Source organism: Mugil cephalus, chromosome 16 (assembly GCF_022458985.1).
Source record: "Mugil cephalus isolate CIBA_MC_2020 chromosome 16, CIBA_Mcephalus_1.1, whole genome shotgun sequence".
In the NCBI taxonomy this organism is placed as follows: Eukaryota; Metazoa; Chordata; class Actinopteri; order Mugiliformes; family Mugilidae; genus Mugil; species Mugil cephalus.
The window spans coordinates 17,674,981-17,693,509 of NC_061785.1; the positions used below are offsets into that span (position 1 = coordinate 17,674,981).

General features: G+C 42.0%; 2 protein-coding genes across 7 annotated transcripts in view; one reads left to right on the plus strand and one right to left on the minus strand.

Moving 5' to 3' along the window:
* Nucleotides 1-122: 122 nt before the first annotated feature.
* Nucleotides 123-16,308, minus strand: LOC125021948 (WD repeat-containing protein 49-like). Of its 3 annotated transcripts, XM_047608151.1 has the most exons (19): nucleotides 15,690-16,308; nucleotides 14,488-14,725; nucleotides 14,255-14,401; nucleotides 12,959-13,081; nucleotides 12,713-12,884; nucleotides 12,560-12,606; nucleotides 12,333-12,470; nucleotides 12,065-12,253; nucleotides 10,360-10,551; nucleotides 9,537-10,010; nucleotides 9,259-9,408; nucleotides 6,885-7,069; nucleotides 5,751-5,890; nucleotides 4,913-5,061; nucleotides 4,616-4,827; nucleotides 2,677-2,834; nucleotides 2,050-2,102; nucleotides 1,781-1,908; nucleotides 123-817 (listed from the first exon to the last, which is right to left on the minus strand). In XM_047608151.1, the coding sequence occupies exons 1-18, from the start codon at nucleotides 15,758-15,760 to the stop codon at nucleotides 1,819-1,821; spliced, it is 2,928 nt and encodes a 975-aa protein (XP_047464107.1). In that variant the 5' UTR covers nucleotides 15,761-16,308; the 3' UTR covers nucleotides 123-817; nucleotides 1,781-1,818. The 3 variants fall into 3 exon arrangements, with proteins under 3 accessions (XP_047464107.1, XP_047464108.1, XP_047464109.1); XM_047608152.1 differs by lacking the exons at nucleotides 123-817; nucleotides 1,781-1,908 and having other exon boundaries at nucleotides 1,974-2,834; XM_047608153.1 differs by lacking the exons at nucleotides 123-817; nucleotides 1,781-1,908; nucleotides 2,050-2,102; nucleotides 2,677-2,834 and having other exon boundaries at nucleotides 4,612-4,827.
* A 1,934-nt stretch (nucleotides 16,309-18,242) lies between these two features.
* Nucleotides 18,243-18,529, plus strand: part of myof (myoferlin) — a 30,116-nt gene continuing 29,829 nt past the window's right edge. For all 4 annotated transcript variants that reach the window (XM_047608532.1, XM_047608534.1, XM_047608533.1 and 1 more), the window contains exon 1: nucleotides 18,243-18,439. In XM_047608532.1, coding sequence (XP_047464488.1) covers nucleotides 18,352-18,439 — 88 coding nt within the window. In that variant the 5' untranslated portion in view covers nucleotides 18,243-18,351. The remainder of the gene's footprint in view (nucleotides 18,440-18,529) is intronic.

An 18,529-nucleotide genomic window follows, 5' to 3' on the forward strand; every position in this document is an offset into this window, starting at 1 on the left:
ACAACTTTCTGTAATGCTACTATGTGTTACTTTTAGCCATTTACTCTAATCACTGTCTTTCTATTAAGCTAAACTTTGCCACCGTAGTCTCAGCATATAAATGCCAAATCGTTTTCTTCATAAAAAATGTATGTTGTCAACAAGAAATGCGCCAGACATCAAGAAAAGATGCGAGTGCAATAAAATAAGAAAGGGAACACCAAGTATCTACAGTGGAGGACAGACAGTGCATTGTACAGTATACTGCAGCCTGATTCAAAGTGGATATCCTGTAGCACAGTATCAATATCAAAAATTCAAATGGACACATTCAGTTTGCAGTTTCGAGGCGACCTCATAAAATCAAAGGAATGCAGAGAAACAATGTTGTGGATCTTCGTCTATGTCTGACTGGAAACTCACTTTTCCTTCCAGACACAGTGAACTGGGCTGCGTGTTGCCAGTCAGATTCTGATACCAGTCTCAGTGGATTGTGGGTAAATCCTCCTGGAGGTGGAATGAAAAAAAAACAAAAAAAACAGAAAAATAAAAAACAGACTTTTCAGCTTCAGAAAATATTTTTTCATAAACGTGGAGATTACGGAGCAATATCATTAAGACGTTTCCTTCACAGAACAGCTGAAGAACAGAAATACCCGTTTGACCTCCCAGTGGCCTCTACACACAAACCAGCGACTGGGCCACAAATTCACAATGTGGCGGCGTTCACATTTAAAGGGATGAGACTGACAGACATTGAGGTTAAAGAAGAGAAGGATCAACAATAAGACAAAACATGAAATAGAGGAGGAATCAGGAAGGCCGTGCAGGATCCAGTCTATAAAGAAATAGAAAAAAACAAAGACTTATCCATCAAATGCATCTTAAATAGAATGGCAGTAATCCTTCCTTCTTTCCTTCTTCATTATCCCTTCCCATCAATCATGTTTTTTTGGACAACTTCAGCGTGACCGTTGAGCTGCAGCCACAGAACTAGGAAAAGAGGAAGTGGAACTGCGCTGTCACATTCCTCCAGAATTGATTGAGCCTTTTATTGTTGCCTGTGTGCGCCACTATTTTTATGCTGGCCTCATCTGGTAGTCCTCAAACCTAGGCTAGGTAGCCAGTGAGCCAGTAGCAGCAGCCAGTTGTAAGAGCTGATTAGGGCTATTTAGGGCTACTAAAATATGTTGGATTAATGTTAATTAAAGAAATTTAAATTTGTGAATGAAATTTAAAAATATATATATGAAAATATCCAACCAAAGCCTTTGTGACCCCTTTGCCGTACCTCCACGGACCCCCTAAGGGTCGCGGAACCCCTATTGAAGACCTATGAGCCCGGACAACTGGCTGCAGCACAATTAAGATGAAATCAGCCTTATTTGCAATGTGTATATGTATAAATACATGGAATTAGTTCCCTGCAGCCATGCAGGGTGCTCATGGGAGCTTTTGCAGCGGTATTATGTTCTTGCTTAGGGCACTGTGGTCATGGAAATTGATGAGATCTGAACCAGTGACCTCCCTCGTTAAGGGAGATATCCATCTTCTCATCTAACTTTTGGCCGGTTTTACATGTAAGCGCAGTGCCGAACAATTTATTTTAAATGGATTTGCTCATTTGCACAATATTTGTTATTCTTGTGGAGCAACACATTTGACCGAAAAGGAACTAAATATATAAATTATTCGTTATTGCCGTCACTAAGGAAACAACAGCACACAAACAGAAGGTACTCATAAAGCAGAACGGAGGACAAGAGAGGAGCCGGCCTCTAGTAATCAGTACCGAGCTCACCTGCAGGACCTGCATGCAGTCTGATGAAGCGGAGCCAATCAGCGGTGACTGCTGCGGTCGATGTCATCAGTGAGACGTCTCCTCCCGCGGGATGAAGCCACTGTTTGGCAAACCTCCTCACACAGATACTGACACAGCCCGACGCGCAGATGATGGATTTGACGGACGTGCGTGCGTGAGGGAGGGAAACGAGACGACTACGGTGAAAATGACAAATCCCAGAGTTCACGCTCGTCAGCCGCCGCTCGTGTGTTGTGTGTGCTGGTTACCATGGGCTGCTGAGGTTGCTCTTGATCGTTCTCTGCCGGGCCGGTGGATGACGCTAAAGTGGATGACAGGAGACAAATCTGAGTGAGTGAATGTGTGTGTTTGTGTCTGGGTGTGGCAGCAGAGAAAGCACAGCTAATCGCTTACTTTGGCAAGTCCCGAGTAACGGGCAGACAGTGAAGGGAAAGTGTAGGAAATGTCTTGCAGATACACTCACACGTACACACACACACACACACAGCCTCACACACACAAACCTTGAGCATTTGTGCGCTTTTAAAAACCTGGCCCGGGTCTTTGGAGCACAACATCGCCCAAATGTTCCAAAGCTGAGCTCCAGACTTCGGGAGGAGGGGGAATGTGAAGAATCTTCTCTTCGTAACGTGGTGAGACTGGACATGATTGAATCTGGTTTAATTACCTTGAAGTACCTGACTTGTACTGTTTGAGTCTTTTTTTTTTCTTTTTTCTTTTTTTTTTATGACAGATGGGTTCTGATACAAGTGGTAATTACTGGAAGGGACATTCCCGGCACATAATATGACTGATACAGGCGTGGGTCAGCGAGAGGCCATCTGTTTGTGTGTGTGCACTGCTTGTAAAAACACCTGTTTCTATTGAGTGCTTACCATCAGAACAGCACTCCTCCTCCTCCTCCTCCTCCTCCTCCTCCTCCTCTTCCTGTGAAGTAGGACCCCGACTGGCGGACTCAGGTACTTGGCATCTGACCCTCTCGAGTCCCAGTTTGTCAGTCTTCTCCTCTTTCCTCTGATCACTCTCCATCTTCCTGTCAGAACCAAAAGATTCCCCTCTTTATGGAAGAGAAACCACTTGTACAAACACAAAGGGATTTACTTTGGACACAGGTTTCCCAGCTTCGCCCACGTCAAACTCCTAAAACTAGACAGGACTTAGATCTGCTGATGCCGCTTGCATGGTTTTTTGTCACAGGGGCTGATTTCTGAGAGGATGTTTATTGTTAGATCTGATTCAAGCCAGGACTGTTACTGTTCTCCATCTCTGCGGCCTGGCTGCCCCCCCCCTGTTTGAGTACTGTGTGTGCTCCGCGAGGGCGCGTTTTAGAACAGCTTTACAGGATAAGCTAAAACCGATATTATAATGTCGCCACACGCCGAATCTCAGCTTCCCAAATTATGAGCTTGTGAGCCCACGCGGCGTTTTTACGCTGGTTGTTGACATTTTAATTGCTTGAGTCATTCGTGGGGGGAAAAAATCGGAAAAAGGTCTGATGATTCAACAATTGCATACAGTATATTTGGAATTCAGATTTTACACGTCCATTAATCAAATGTGTTAGCAGATACAGTATTTTTCTACTGTCAGCGTCCTCCATAAACACTTAAAGCATAAATTATACACTCTTCACGAGGTCTGGATTCAGTTTTAACAGTTTTAATATTTATAGGGAGGACTAGAGAAGCGGTTTTGCAAAAACATTATGAGCCCTCAGAATCTAATCAGTTCATCCTTGAGTCCAAGTGAGCGTTGCTGAAAATGAGTTGATTCAGGGCCTAAAATGTGTTTTGCAGGGTCACAGTGTTCTTGGCGTTTCGCTCCCTAAATCCTATCAAGTAAATTTTTTTTTGCGCCAAATCTGAACAAGTCCTGCCAAGACATTCCTGAGATACATGTATCCCAGTTACAAGAACGGGCTGGACGTACGTGAGCACAGAAACAGGATGCCGGGGTTTACCGTAACAACCGACCGTGCTGACGTTTGTGTGGAAAGACATTTATTTATGTTTCTGAGCAAGCGTTTGCTCCATCTTTCACATTAACTTCAACTTTTTCTTCCCCGGTAAATTAAATCACCTGATCTTGGCATGTCCATGTTACCCAACAGATGGCAGAAATGCCGTCGAGCAGAGGTCTTCAACGTTTTTCAGGCCAAGGACCCCAAACTGATTAGAGATTAAGTAGGGACTCCCGACCTAGGGGTTCTATATTAAACTTGGCCCAGTGCTATTTCTAAATATACATTATTATCACCATTTTGCATTAAGCCAATCAAATAATACACAGGTTCAAATATACATTTGTCATACCTGACGCAAACATACAAATATACATTGATATATATATATATATATATATATACATATATATATATATATATATATATATCCCTTTACTAAAATATATTTGATTAATGATAATGTCTATTTAAAGAAATTTAAATGTGTGTGGGGAAATCTAACAAAAAAAAAAATCCATATAGAAAATGTCTAATCAACCAAAGATTTTGTGACCCACCTGCAGAACCACCGCGGACCCTCTAGGGGTCACGGACCCCACTTTGAAGACCTATGTTGCCCCAGTGAACCAATCATGAAAAAGTTAGCACAAAATTGAGTGACAATAAATGAACTCCTGCTGAGTTCAGTTCAGCTAGTCAGTATAGTCATATTTGCTTAATTTGTTCGGCCCTACTGATCCTGTCCTCATCCTGTTTTGGGACTTTAGACATATTGCAGTTTGGTGTTTGATAAACCCTGGATGTAATCAGTGCACTGGTGATTAAATATCAGAAAGGCTGACTGACCTCACCTATGATAAGCAGCTGGGGTGGAGACATTCCAAATCGCTTCCTGTCCAAAGAGGCCCACACGGCCTCCGTCTTTCGTCCACAGTCCAGCTGAACCGTCAACCGATGCTGTGAGCACCAACAGCCTGTCAGCTACTTCAATGACTTCCACGCACACCACAGCCCTTTTATGAGCCAGCCAGCACTGGAGCAAGGGAGGACGTTCACAAATGGGCTGCACGGAAAGGGAGCACATCACTAAGCACAGGATATCTGCTGTAGAGTACGCTTTGTAGTTTCATATCAGTTTACCAGCTCACCTCATGCTGGACGTCCAATGCGTAGGAAGAGATGTCCCAGATCTGAAGCCTCCCTGTTGTGTCACCTGAGACCAGAATTGTGTTTTTGGGTTGATCGGAGCTCAGGGAGAGCACACACTCACCTGACTCCTCTGGAGCAAAGAACTGACCTGGAATAAGGTGGAAAAAGAAATACCAACGTAAAATATGAAGCACAATCTGAAACTACCAACCTTTAGCTAGACCCTTGTATATTTTCATGAGCAGCAGAAAGGTCTGCCGGTTCACTCAAAGCTGCATGCACACAAATCTATTTATATTCACACTTTGTACCAATTTCAACATTTCTGTTTTGAATTAAATGACAAATTTACTTCTGAGACAAATTGCTACCCTCAAATACTCTTTGTTATGTCAACCGTCTTCCTGTTATGTCATGACCTGGAATTCTTGTCTGCTAGAAAAATACATGGACAGACGTATACAGTCACACTGGTCCCCAACACACACACACACACACACATACACTCATGCCCCAGCGAGCTCGTACACATATGCAGCGGTCAGAGTGCATGAATCCCTCACCACTAAACACAGATGGGATCTGGAAAGAGACATAGCTGTGGGCTGCCAGGAATGGTACCGGCAGGAGTCCAAGTCCACAGTTCAGCCTAACTGTCACTGCTCGTGCTGTTTGTAAATCCATCTTAATGAAGGAGGATCATTAAACCTGACAGCTACTTGTCAGCTGACTTTTATTTGAATTTAATGCCTCTTAGCTTCGCTTCCACTTTTCTTTTCTTTCTGAACGGCCTCGCATTTATCTCTCCAGCAACCTGACCACGCGCGTGACTCTCACCATAACTATGCTCCTCTCCGGTGATACCCCAGAACCGCAGCCAGCCAGCCTGTGACAGGACCAGGACGCCCCTGTTTCTCAACTTTTTGTTGCCGGCTCGGTGCTGGAGGAACAAGAGGTTCTCCACGGGGAGTGTCGCTCTGGATGCACACAGGCAGAAAAAAAAAAATAAAAAACAAAATAAAAAAGTAAGGATGTGGTAGCTTTTGACAAAGTTGGTAACCACTAGGCTACAGTGAGAGCTGCCAAATTCTGCTTGCAGAGATTCAAAAGCAACAGTGGCACATAGCTTTTCAGCTTCCATGGCACCAGGAATGCACATGAATGCACACATGATGCATGAAACCTTGTTCTGTCTGGATGTTTGATTTGCACGTGTGATGAAACTGACAGGGACGATGAAAGAGTCGCTTTTGTTGTATTATGTAGCTCATCTTTCCATCAAGGATCACAGAGGTTCATTATTCAGCCGAATTTGTTGTTTAAATCTTTTATGAGCTTGAGAGCTTCGTGAATTAAGTGCATTTTTCCTTTTTTTCTTTTCTTTTCTTTTTATAGACCCCCTGACAACCCGAAGCTCATGCGCAAATTATTCAGTAATGAAAATTGCGCCACTAGAAATAAGTCTTTATTGCGGTATCCTTGACATGTTTTGAATAAAGAGTGCCAGAACACTTTGCTCTGTCAGTAGTGGCTTTTCCACAGATAGTACTCAGAACTTTTAATCTCCACTCTTTTCAAGGAACTAAAAGGTTCCATCAAACCGCTCGTTGTCTCTCTTTCCATCACGACTAAGTCCACAGACACATGAAAAAGCAACGGCTGTTTTTACTCGTGATGTATTGCAAAAGACCAACTGTGACATCGCCACGCAATGGACTAACCAAAGAAATTGATTTAAACCCTGGTCCCTTTGGCGAAAATGCATCCACAGGTCCCCAGAGAATGACAACCTAAAAACGTGACTTCACATACAATTTACAAATCAAATGGTGAAAGACAGTGACCTATGAATGGCAGTTTGATCATGACAAAACTTGCAGATGAGTGAGAGTCAGATCTGTCCGGAGGTGTCAAGTAAATGAACGTTTGTACAAATTCTAGCAGAGAGCACACATGTTTGGATGGCCTCACCGGCCCTGTGTCTTGTTCCGTAGATGCAGCAGTGGGCCTTGAGTCTCCAGCCTCCAGATGACTACCTCTCCATCATAACTCGCCGTAGCAACAACCCCCAGAGAGGGACACTGACCGACGGCCAGGATGTCTGATTTGTGGACCCCGGTGGACTTCCACGACATGTCTGCTCTCACTTTCAAATCCTGAAAGCACAGTACAAACACACGTCTTTTTCTGTGATCGTCGTTCTAAAATGTATAGAAACACGTCCAGATCTAGCAGGTTTGTGCTTACGCGGAGGGTTTTTTTCCCAGAAAAAGTCCAGTATTGTTTTTATTGTCTCTGTTCGAGCTCTCAGGTTGAAATTGTGAAACTCACTTTGCTCACACTGTGTGACAGTTTGCAAATGGTCTGAAATAGCATGTAATTGTTTGCATTGCCTTGTGGAAAGCAGCCCCATTTCCTGCTCCGGTTTGTTGGTTTTGTTTACACCTCTGGGCTACCGTGCTGCGGTAGGGTCTTTTAAATGGATTATGTGGGCGCTCAGCGTGATGGACATTAGAGAAACACTGGCACACACGTCTTTGTTCTCACCAGGTGCAATGCGTAAATATAATTGGCTGATAACAAGGTTCTTCACAATCAAAGACATTATAACTGGGTAAAAAGAAAAATCAACATCAAGAATCTGCTGGAGAATCATGAAGGCTGACTGTTTTCTTTAAGGGACGACAAAAAACCACAGACAGATTGTGGTTGTAGGTTGAATGTAACACAAGAATTTAAGGCATGAAAATATAGTCTGCACTCCCAGACTGCTTCATATTTAAACATTAAGGCACATGTGCCGGCATGTATAGATGTGGAGGTGGTTATGGGTTTGTATTCTAAATTTTTTGCAGCAGCAGCAACATAAAGACGCCAAAGGTCTGATGTAAATTTGTGAATTTACTGAATAGCTTGGTTGAGTTTAAGGTTAGTGTTGAAGGAAGTATTTTCTGAGCTTACTCGGGACAAACTCTGTTGCCAATATTCTTAAGAGAAATGCAGTGTTTTAAGACTGTACCAGATTAGTTGCTATGGTGACAGATGTTTGTGTGGGACTCATCCAGCCATGAACTTGTTGAGAGAGAGAGTGAGAGACGATATTTTGAGGCTTTTGGTGATTAATTAACAGGCTTGCTGCATTTCCCAGAATCACAGTCTAGGTAATCAATCTTTTGCAATGTATTTAATGTTGGGATTTTCTCTTTTGGACAGCGTGGCTTTTATTTTTTTTTCTTCCCCCTCAATTAACAAATAATGTCACAGCTCTTGCCAACCATACAGTTATCCTCCATTTTTGAAACAAACAGCCATTACTTTTAATCCAGAATTGACTGCTGAGCATTTCCCCCACAAAAAGACCCAACAGTTAGAGATATTTTATGCACAAGAATCTAGGAAATTCTGGTTCATATGGTTTATTGAATGCATGCCACACACAACTGGAAGCTTTACATGCATTAAGTACCACCGATGACAGGTAGCATAATAAAGCCAAGATTTTATAGGTGTTTCCCAATCATAGACAGTTTTATGTTGTTACACTTTTTAATGGCTTCTGTTGGCAGTATGCCAGGAAATGCAGCAATGAGCTGGAAAAACAAATGAAATGGAAGACTGCTATATGCCATATATGGACAACTTATGTTTAAAAATTTCCATAAAGGGGCTTTGTAAAGGTTTTATAGCCATTGTCAGTTCTACATACAGTATATAGTAAATAAATGTCAGCTCGAGCTCTTGCAAAATAAGTTCACACTGTGCTATGTGGTTTTGATATCTATGGTGATAGTCCACAGAATATCAGATATGATATTAGTATGAACTGAAGAGGGAAGCCCTAGAGACAGAGACAGAATACGCCACAACAATGAGGAATATGGTGGTGAAACAAAAGTTACACATGTAACCATGGTTCTGTGAATTCTCCATTTCAGACTGAGATAAATCCAAGAAAAGTCCAAGGAAGTCTTTAGAAAAAAAAAGAGATCAATGCCAAGGACAAAAACTGGTTTGGACTGGTTTGGCTTTTGCTTGTTGCACAGCGCTGTAAAGAACTCAACTCTCTAATGTTCTGTTCCTTGAGGTTCGAAAATTAGAAAGCCAAGCCTGGTATAACCAATTAAATTATTATAGCAAGATATAAATTTCTGGCTGTGGTCACTCTCCCTGAAATATCTTTTGCCTATCTTGTGCTCCAACCTCTACCCAAGGTAAAAAAGACAAAAACAAAACAAAACAACTTTTAACCACAGAGTGCAGTGAAACATTGATTTTCAGCCTTTAACAAAAATTATGTTTATGTGAAACAGCTGCGGATTATGATTTAAAATGCCCTTGCTTTTACCTTGGCTCCTGCAATGTTGTACTGAGCAATGCGTTGGCTCCACCCCACAGCCAGCAGCTGGTTGTCATGGAGACAGGTCAACCCAGTGACTTCAGAGTCTGTGATAGGCTCCAACTTGTGCAAGTTAAGACCATTTAGTAGATTCCATACCTGCTTGGAAAGTCAGTACAAGGGTATTCTTATTGAACTGATTACATACAGGTGAATAGAATCAGACGGTGCCATTGAATTTGAAACATTTCTATACAAACTAATGGTTATAAGATGTGGCACTGAACCTTAATAGTGCCATTACGAGCTCCAGTGATCAATCTTCTGTGAGTGGAGTCCAACGTCATACAGGTGAGTTCTTCTTCCCCATGAGCATTTGAAATGTGAAGTCGCCTCCTCCCTGTCTCTACGTCCCACAGAGATATAGAGGAGTCCGAAAGTCCCGTTACCACCTGCCTGAGGGTGGGGTTGTACAGAGCACAGGCCAGAGATGCAGCACATTGAATTTCCGTTCCATTTTCCTTTCCTTCATCTCTCAACCAACCGCCTCCTCCTCGTCTTGTTTCAGCCAAACTCAGCACAGCCAGGTAATCTTTGCATGCCACCACCAAATGGGGTCGTGTCTCTTCAGGAAGAGGAGGAGTCATTAACAGGAAAGGGAAGTTGCCATGTTCTGGGATGCGACCTGGTTTGAGGCAGGGAAACTGCACAAGGACAGTTTTCAGACAGTGGTGGGTAGAAATGTCCCATATCCTCAGCTCCTGGTGACAGAACAAACATAAGACAATAAAATATAAAAAAAAAGAAAAGAACTAATTATTTATACAGCATTGTCATAGACGTTGCTTTGTAGGTATTGTGAAATGTACTTCAGAGTTTCTCATTTCCTTAAAAACAACATAACATTTTTAGAAAGACTCATTCTGCATTTGGGGACATGCTTCCCATGAAAGAAATTTCCATGTGTCTTATTTTGCTGTTAGTCATGACTGATCTAGACATTAGCGACTAAACTAAACATATTTTTCGGAAGGCGCATGGACTTTTACTATGTGTAAATATGAGGACACAAGTCGCTCCCTGTACACATCCTAGTCACAGCAGACTCACAACATCTCTGGAGTAGCTGAAGATCTGCCCAACGGGTTGGTAGATTGCAACATCCAATACAGCAGTGTGGTGACCCCGCAGTGTAGCTACAGGACTTGTGGTCACATATCGATTCCACAATCTCACTGTCTGGTCACAGCCCCCTGTGACCATCAGCTGCAGAGACGCATTGTAGTCAAAGCATTTTGCTCCCTGAAATGAGATACGTGAGGTACATAGATGAGAATACAAAAGAAGTCGGCCACTGCCATTAGCTTAAATTGGGGAGTTTGTTACCAGTGGCTATGATGTTAAAATGTTCAGACAGTTAATTGGAGTATAAACTTAGTATGTTCATTTCAAGCCGTTGTGAATAACAGGAAACGCCTCCACCCAGTTTAATAATGTTTTGTGCAGACTTTTCTCTCCTTTCTCCACTGTCAGTGACATTGTCTGCCAGTGCACACAGGCCAGGGGTAGACTTTATAACTTAGTAACTTAACTCAAATGTCATATTTGTAGTTTCAAAAGTCCACCAACCCCCTCCGGTCGGTGTCACCCGAGCCTCAGTACTGTGACCTACATGTGTCAGTTTGACCTTCATCTATGTCAACAGTGGATGACAAACAAATATCTGTCCCTTTTCTTCTCTTCTAACTTTAGACATTTTAGAAATTTATACACATACTGTATATGTGGATTGCTTGTCTCCTGGATTGGTGATTACTTGTCTGACAATGCCCAGTTTGGGCGTCTGGGGGGTTCCCTGTCAGATACTGTTGTCAGTAATGTGGGGGGACCACAGGGGATTGTCTTATCTCCTTTCCTGTTCACTCTTTACACCTCTGATTTCCGATACAGCTCTGGGTCCTGCAGAAGTTCTCTGATGACTCTGCAGTGTTTGGGTGTATTAGGGATGGACAGGAGGTAGAGTATAGGACACTGATCGTGGATTTTGTGGAGTGGTCCCAGAGAAACCACCTACTGGTCAGCTGGTCATTGACCTCAGGAGGAAGAGTCCATCACCATTCAGAGTCTGGAGAAGGAAGTAGTGAACCACTACAAGTATCTGGGAGTCCACATGAACAACAGGCTGGACTGGAGAGACAACAGTGATGCTGTGTACCAGCAGGGCCTGAGTAAACTCTACTTTCTGAGGAAGCTCAGGTCTTTCAATGCTGCAGTGAGTACTTGTACCTGTACCAGCAAAAAAGACTTCAGTAGGATCAACACATTGATCCGAAAGGCTGGTACGTCATGTGTCTCAGTGAGGGACAGGAGGATAAACTGCTCTCCATTATGGACAATCCATCCTATCCACTACATCAAACATTAGAGGGGTAGAGGAGCTCATTCTCCAGCAGAATGATTCAGCTTCGCTGCCATAGTGAACGCTACATAACTTCTTTTAATCCGTATTCTATCCAGCTGTATAACAGCCCATGTTTTTATGGTAATTAAGCTACTATGACCAATTAATTTCCCATGTTGATCATTAAAGTCTGTCTCAGTCTAAGTCTAATCTAGGCAATATGCAATGTTGTAATTTAAAAGCTCGCAAAATGACTAAAAAAACATGGAAACTCAATTAAGACTGTAAAGTGGGTATGTGGGTTTCTGATGGCTGCAATTCATTCAAGCTCACTATTAATGTTACCCAAAGAACAAGCTATGATTCATGGAAATAGCTGCTAAAGACACCATATCATTTAACAATGTCAGGTACCTGCTTAAATTTCCAAACGTAGGGCTGCTGCTTCAGTGACACATTCACAAAGACCACAGACGTAGTGTCACTTTCTGATGACGTCATGATGACGTTGGTGCTGGGTTCAAACATCACTCTGGTGATTGGTTCCTGGTGGATGTTGGGGATGTGGTGGTAGGAGACTGTGTTGCTATGCTCTCCAAGGTCCTGTTGAGAATGGAGCTGACAATACATTCTCTCCAACAACCAGTAATTTAGTTTATTGAATACAGAAGTTAAAACCTACTGGGAAAAAAATCCTTTGTGGGCCTTTGTCTTTCTTTGATGGATTCTTGAAAAGACCTTTAGATGGGTTCAGGAACCACAGCAGGTGGACTCCTCCCTTTTCATCCCCCAGCAGCAGCAGAGGAGGCTGCTCTGGACACTTGGAGGAAAAAACACTTAGATCAGAGTGATGACCATTGATTTCGGAGAGTGTACCAATCTAGTCGAAACAATGAGTATTGGTCTTACCTGTGTGTCGTGCCAATAGCAAAGAGCAGTCAAGACGCTGCGAAACCCTATTAGCAATTATGAAAGAGTCAGTAGTTATATTTCTTATTTTAACTTATTTTCAACACTAATCAGCTCAGTTTACGATTTAGTAATGCCAGCAACATAGTCTACCAAATATGTGGACGTCTTCAAACACACTGGTTGGAGAGACATTGACAAAGTGCAAGTCCCTGCAGTCCGTTGCTATGGCAACCCTATGGACAGTGCCCATATACACTGCATCGGTGGTCCACCCTCTGAATCTCCTCGTGTTGGCCACTTCCTCTGATGGGTCTCCAGCAAGCTGCGTTAAAGAGGAAAGCGTTGGTTTGTGTCTTGCAAATCCATGTGGATGTTAAAGTACTAACTTTAACTCACCCCTAAAGTTTTAATGATGTGTAGGCTGCTGTTCCAGACAGTGATCTGACCCCCTTTGCTGACACTAATGTAGCGGAGAGGAGGAGGATGGGAAATTGCAACCACACGGACTGTTGGCTCCCGCTGCAGAGCAAAATAAAAAAATAAGTTAGTGGAGGAAAGAAAGTATTATATCATTTATAACTTAACACTGAATGATTTAAGTAGCCCCTAGGTCTTCTTCACTGAAAACTTTTTGACATGAAGACTGCTTCAGTTGCAAATGAAAAAAAAAATGCCAGCAAAGCTTAATTCAGCTGCTTTAACTATAAGATCCTGGTACTCTGCAAGCTGTCTCACTGTGTCTCACTGTCGTTTACTGACACGATAAAATTGCCAATGGTATTTGCTATAGTGAAGCAAAATGTCAGAATTGTAGTACTCACTGAATAAAATAATGAACAGACAAACCAGGTCTCTTGACCACAGCTATCAGGCTAAGCTGAAAGGAGCTAACCCGAGGAGCATGTTAGCAAAAAATGTGGCTACTTGCATGTTACATTATTTAAAATATCTTCCTATTGAAGATACTACATAGTTAGTTTTTTTTTCTCCTGTTGGACAACTTCCAAATATGTTTTTAGCTTGCATGTTTCTGTACTAGCTAACTAAATGCTAACGTTGTGAACAGGAACTAGCACAGATTACTACCTTAGTAAGGTTTCTTTTGGAATCAGAATATTTTACATATTTTGACATAAAATACATTAATTTGATTTCATTTTGTAACACTAATCTGACTGTGGTGAATTTAGTGTACGAATTCCAGAATTATATGTATATATTTTTAAGATTTATTGTAAAGAGTCATGTGCAAAAAACATTAAATAACCTAGACGAAATGCATAGAGAAAAGAAATAAAGGCATCTACATGAGAAGAATATATTTATCCCGTTTTTTTTTAATTAATGAGACTTTAAACACGATTATTATCGACAGTTAATGAGCTAACTGAGAAAAACATATTATTATTTCCTGAATTATCAAAATAATAATCTCATTATTTTGAAAAACAGGGCAAATGCTGTTTTTCCTAAGTGAATGGATTCCACTTTAACAGTAATGCTTTTAGATTTAGCTATTCATCAACTGGCTAAAACATTTCCTCAGCTAATGGACACAATCTGTTGTCTATAAATGATGCATCCATAATTTGATGTCATAAAACTTTTAGCAAGGGGTCATTCGGTGTACTTGTTCAGATACGGGAACATCTAACAAAGATGCAGCATTCCTTCGCGTTTCCCCAGAGTTACCTTGTTGTGAGAACAGTGTCTGATCTGAGGCTGGGAGTCCAGCAGAGCAGCTGTGGGAATGGAGGCGCGCTGTCTCTCTGTGTACTCCAGAATCAAATAGGAGCACAGCTGCTGCCACTTTAAAAGCCCGGTACAGCTGATATCTACCTGGGCATGGACAAGGCAGAAGATTGTGACTGTGTGACTGTGTTTTCTCATGGGCTGCGTTGTGCTGTCATTCTTTTTCTATTTACCTCGCTGAAGAATCTCTCAACCCATGCGTCCTGAATATCTGGACCAATCACAGACCTCAGAACCTCCCGAAATTCTTCAAACTTCATTCCATGTTCTTCACTTCCACCCTTATCCCTTCCCTTCAAACTCTTTTCCTGTTTCTGTGGTCCAGATTTTGGACAGGTAAATGCATTTCTCAAGAGCTCCAGGTGCTCTGGACTCAGCTTCTCAGCGGGACTGACGCCACAGGCTGGATCACTGCAGAGAGTAATGAGCAACGGTCAGTTAAAGGTAAATGTTAGTCTGGCAGAAATTTAAGTTTATCACTCTAGATACAACCTATTTTTATTATATTTTTTAAGAGCAAGTGCAACTCAACACATTGTTAGTTTCCACCACTACAGGCTGATCAAAACAAGCAGGACAAAACATGCTTACTCCCTAAGTAATAAATAATTCCTTAATTCCTTAAGCATTTAGTTCTTAGCAGCTTATAAAGTAAAATCAATCACAGGCAATGTGTTGCCTTTCCATTGTTTGGTTTTTGTTAGTGAGTTTTGACTGTTTAGCCGTCTGGTGAAAGGCTGAATGAGGCTAGAATGAAAGCAGCACCCCCATGTGGCAAAGCTGGGACAACACACTGCAGGACCCAACAAAGAAGGTTAACATTCCCCCTTTTCAGAGTGATAAAGAAATTGGTTTAAAAAAAATCAAAGCGCACGTTGCCACCAGTAGTTCCTGTGTGGTCCTGTCGCTCAGGGAGACTACAGACAGAAACAATAAGTCACATGTCTCAGCATTGTCAGCTCTTTTCCAGGTCTGCCAGGACACGCATGAGTGGCTCTTTACATCTTGCCCATTTCTCACAATCAGCCAATGGAGCCATAAAATCATTAAGTAATAAACACAAGGTAGTTTGCTGAGAATGGAGTTTAAAGAGGAGGAGAAATCAGTGGAAAGATCAGAAAGAAAGATTAAGATTAAGATTTTAACCACGTACTTTTTTTTTTTGTTTTTTTACTTTATGGAAAATTTTAATGAGGATATCTAAGATTCATTGACTACTGTCCATAAAGTTAGGATAATGTGTTTTTTCTCTTTTTATGCCTATTAATATAAATCACGTTATCACAATCTTTTCATGACAAGAGGTAAAAAAAAAAAAAAAAAAATTTCATTCCAACACTATCAAATGTCAAAGACAAAACCTAATGAAACTCACCGAAACCTGCTGTGTGGCACCTCTTTCTCATAAAGCATCCACAGATTTTTGTAGTTTCTTGAGGCAGCCATCCTGGTAAATCTTATCCGATCTCCTCACAGTCTGAACCCCTCTTTAAATTCTTCCGTCCATATTTAATCGTCCTCAGATTAAGAAACGAAGAAAGAAGCAGCAGCGGCAACGGCGAGTTGCACTCACAAGAGCTCGAGGCCAATCTGAGATCCTCAGCACGCGCTGAGCCTGCACATGCAGAGCCTTTGTTTGCGGTCTTTCCTCTGTCTTGTTGTGCAGACCTCAAACAAAGCGTCTTGTCTTCACACTGAGAAGGAATGCTCGCATCCAGAGACCGATAAGTGATCTGTCACAAGCGTTTGACCACACCAAAGGAGAAAAGTAAACACATCATTGAAGAGGAGACCTCGGGGAGCTGAGAGTTTCCAAAATAACTGCAAGTCTGCTGGGGGTAGCAGAGCCGAGAACTCCGAAGACAAGCCCTCAGCGGGTTAATCATTTAAAGAGGTAAAGTTAGCCAGGACCCACAGGAATAAAGATTGATATCAAGATCAACTATTATGCAGGATCCCTAACAAGACGCTGTCTAGAGTAGCTATCCCAAAAATCAAAAACTAACACCTACATCGTCATATTCCTCTTTGCTTTACTAACTAAGGTGGTTTAATTATTCAAAAGGCAACTCTCAGCAGTTTAGCTTCCCACTCCAGTGAGCATGAACTATCCAGAGTGTCCTGTGTTTAATGAAGGCGCACGTCCCCGTGGAGTGCGGTCTGCTGGGGGAATTCCCTGCACCTGTTTTAATTTTAGACCAACAGCCTCGAATATTGAGGGAATTAACCTGATACAATGTGTACAATGACTAATAATGGACAGAGAAATCCCTCACCCACAGTAACATTTGGTTTGTCGTCACTACGAGTGAGCTCGCCCCTGTGGAACTAATCATACTAAAGACTGCGTTGTTCCAGGCTTGTTCCAGTTCATCCCACAGATACTTGATCAGTTTGGGATCTAGGGAATTTAGTGGCCAGGTCAACACCTTGTTAAGTTTTTCATGTTTTATGAGTTGTTCCTAAACCACTATTGCATTTCTACTTTAAACAAAATGCCTTTTTGTAGCACTGTTGGGGTCGCCACCCATGTAGTTGGTTTACAGCAGTCATTGTAGTTAATGTTAGTGGTGAGTTATTGCAAGTGACAACCAGAGTGGAACCACAACATGGTGTATAACCAGTAGGACTGGAAGTGTAGTTTAATCCGATTTATAAGGTTGGTGAAAGTGCTTAAGTATGAAAGTATCTGTCCCCTATTTTATCTTTGTGATGCTATACAATATAAATAAGAAGTTATATGAATAATGCATGAATAGTGCAGATAGTTAAAGATTTAACTCTGCATTTGTTCACTTTAAAGAAGGATTGTGAGAAAATGAGAATACACCAGAGTAAAGCATCCACAGATTTTGGTTGTTTCTGATTAAATAAATCTGATCTCTTCGCAGTCTGAACCCCTCTATAAATTGTTCCGTACGTATTTTGTGTTATTCACACTAATGTCTTGCAGAAGAAGAAAGTTGCAGCTGCCACAAGGTGCATTCATAAATGTTGAGGCCAATCCCAGACCATAAAAAGACAACAAGCCTTTCAGATTCAACACACTGAAGGTCAAATTCACTAGATCCCAAGCTGATCAAGTGTCTGTGGGATGATTCACAGAGGAACCCTCCCCTAAACCCACAGGACCCAAAGGCCCCCACTAACAACATGCTGTTACCAGACACCACGAGACACTCTCAGAAGACCCATGTCCATTCTCTGATGAGTCACAACTGCTTAGGACGCACAAGGGACACTTACACAGTATTAGGAAGGTGGTCATACTGTTGTGATATATATCAGTAAAAGGGACCAAACCAGTACTTTTTAATGCTGTAACAGTTAAACTACATTTTGCCTATGTAATTTTACCACATTTTTCATGCAGGGTGTTTACTGCAGAGTGCTGTATTCTTTTAGCTCAGTAAAAGGAATCTGAATAATTCCCCCATCACTGCCTACCACCTGGACTCAGGTGTAAACAGGCTCTTAATTGCCGCGGAGAGAAAAATATAGCTGAGCTTGAGACGCACTGATGCAAACAATGCAATGTAACAGCAGCTCGTGTTCTAATTCATTTCGTGGGAATCCCTGGTGTGATGCCTGGTGTGAATTTTTATTTCTTTTTATTGTATATTTCCCTCTATCTTTAACACGGGCAGAAATCTGACACATTTGCAGTCACTGAACAGAACAGCGCTTAAGTATGAAGCTGTTGCGCGTCACGCTGTCGGGGACGCGCACGCTTTGACCGAACCATCGCCGTTACTTTCACTTTAAAACGAAAAAAAAAAAAATCTCAGCGGCATCTCATCTTCCCTTGCTGTTCGTCTTTACCGTGTCCCCTCACAGATGGCAGCAGAGGCCCACTAATTTCGCCTCATAATAATGGGACTCCCGTGACACGCCTTCACTCTCCCTCCCCTTGCTGGTCCTAGAAATAAACTTCCCCTCAGTCCTGCTTTGTGATGGGGCGGTGAGGATGCCAAAGCACGGGAATCTTAACATTTATCCCTTTAAGTTCTCTGGTTTAGTTAGATAACTTTGTTGCCATGTTGCGGGTCGTGGTAGAGTCGGCCAAAGGTCTGCCTAAAAAGAAACTTGGAACTCCTGATCCTATTGCCTCTGTGATATTTAAAGGTAAGTCTCTATTTGAATCTGTTGAGTTCAGATTAGATGTAGTTTAGGGTAAAATTCTCATATGAAAGAAATACCCTGGTTGGAAGTATT

Bases quoted from the DNA above. Each gene is read 5' to 3' on its own strand.
- LOC125021948 (XM_047608151.1), bottom strand. From the start codon at position 15,760: ATGGCTGCCTCAAGAAACTACAAAAATCTGTGGATGCTTTATGAGAAA. The intron at 14,402-14,487 runs GTAAATAGAAAA...GTCCATGCCCAG, and splicing joins TTGAGAGATTCTTCAGCGAG to GTAGATATCAGCTGTACCGG. The intron at 12,254-12,332 runs GTAGGTTTTAAC...CATTCTCAACAG, and splicing joins CACAAAGGATTTTTTTCCCA to GACCTTGGAGAGCATAGCAA.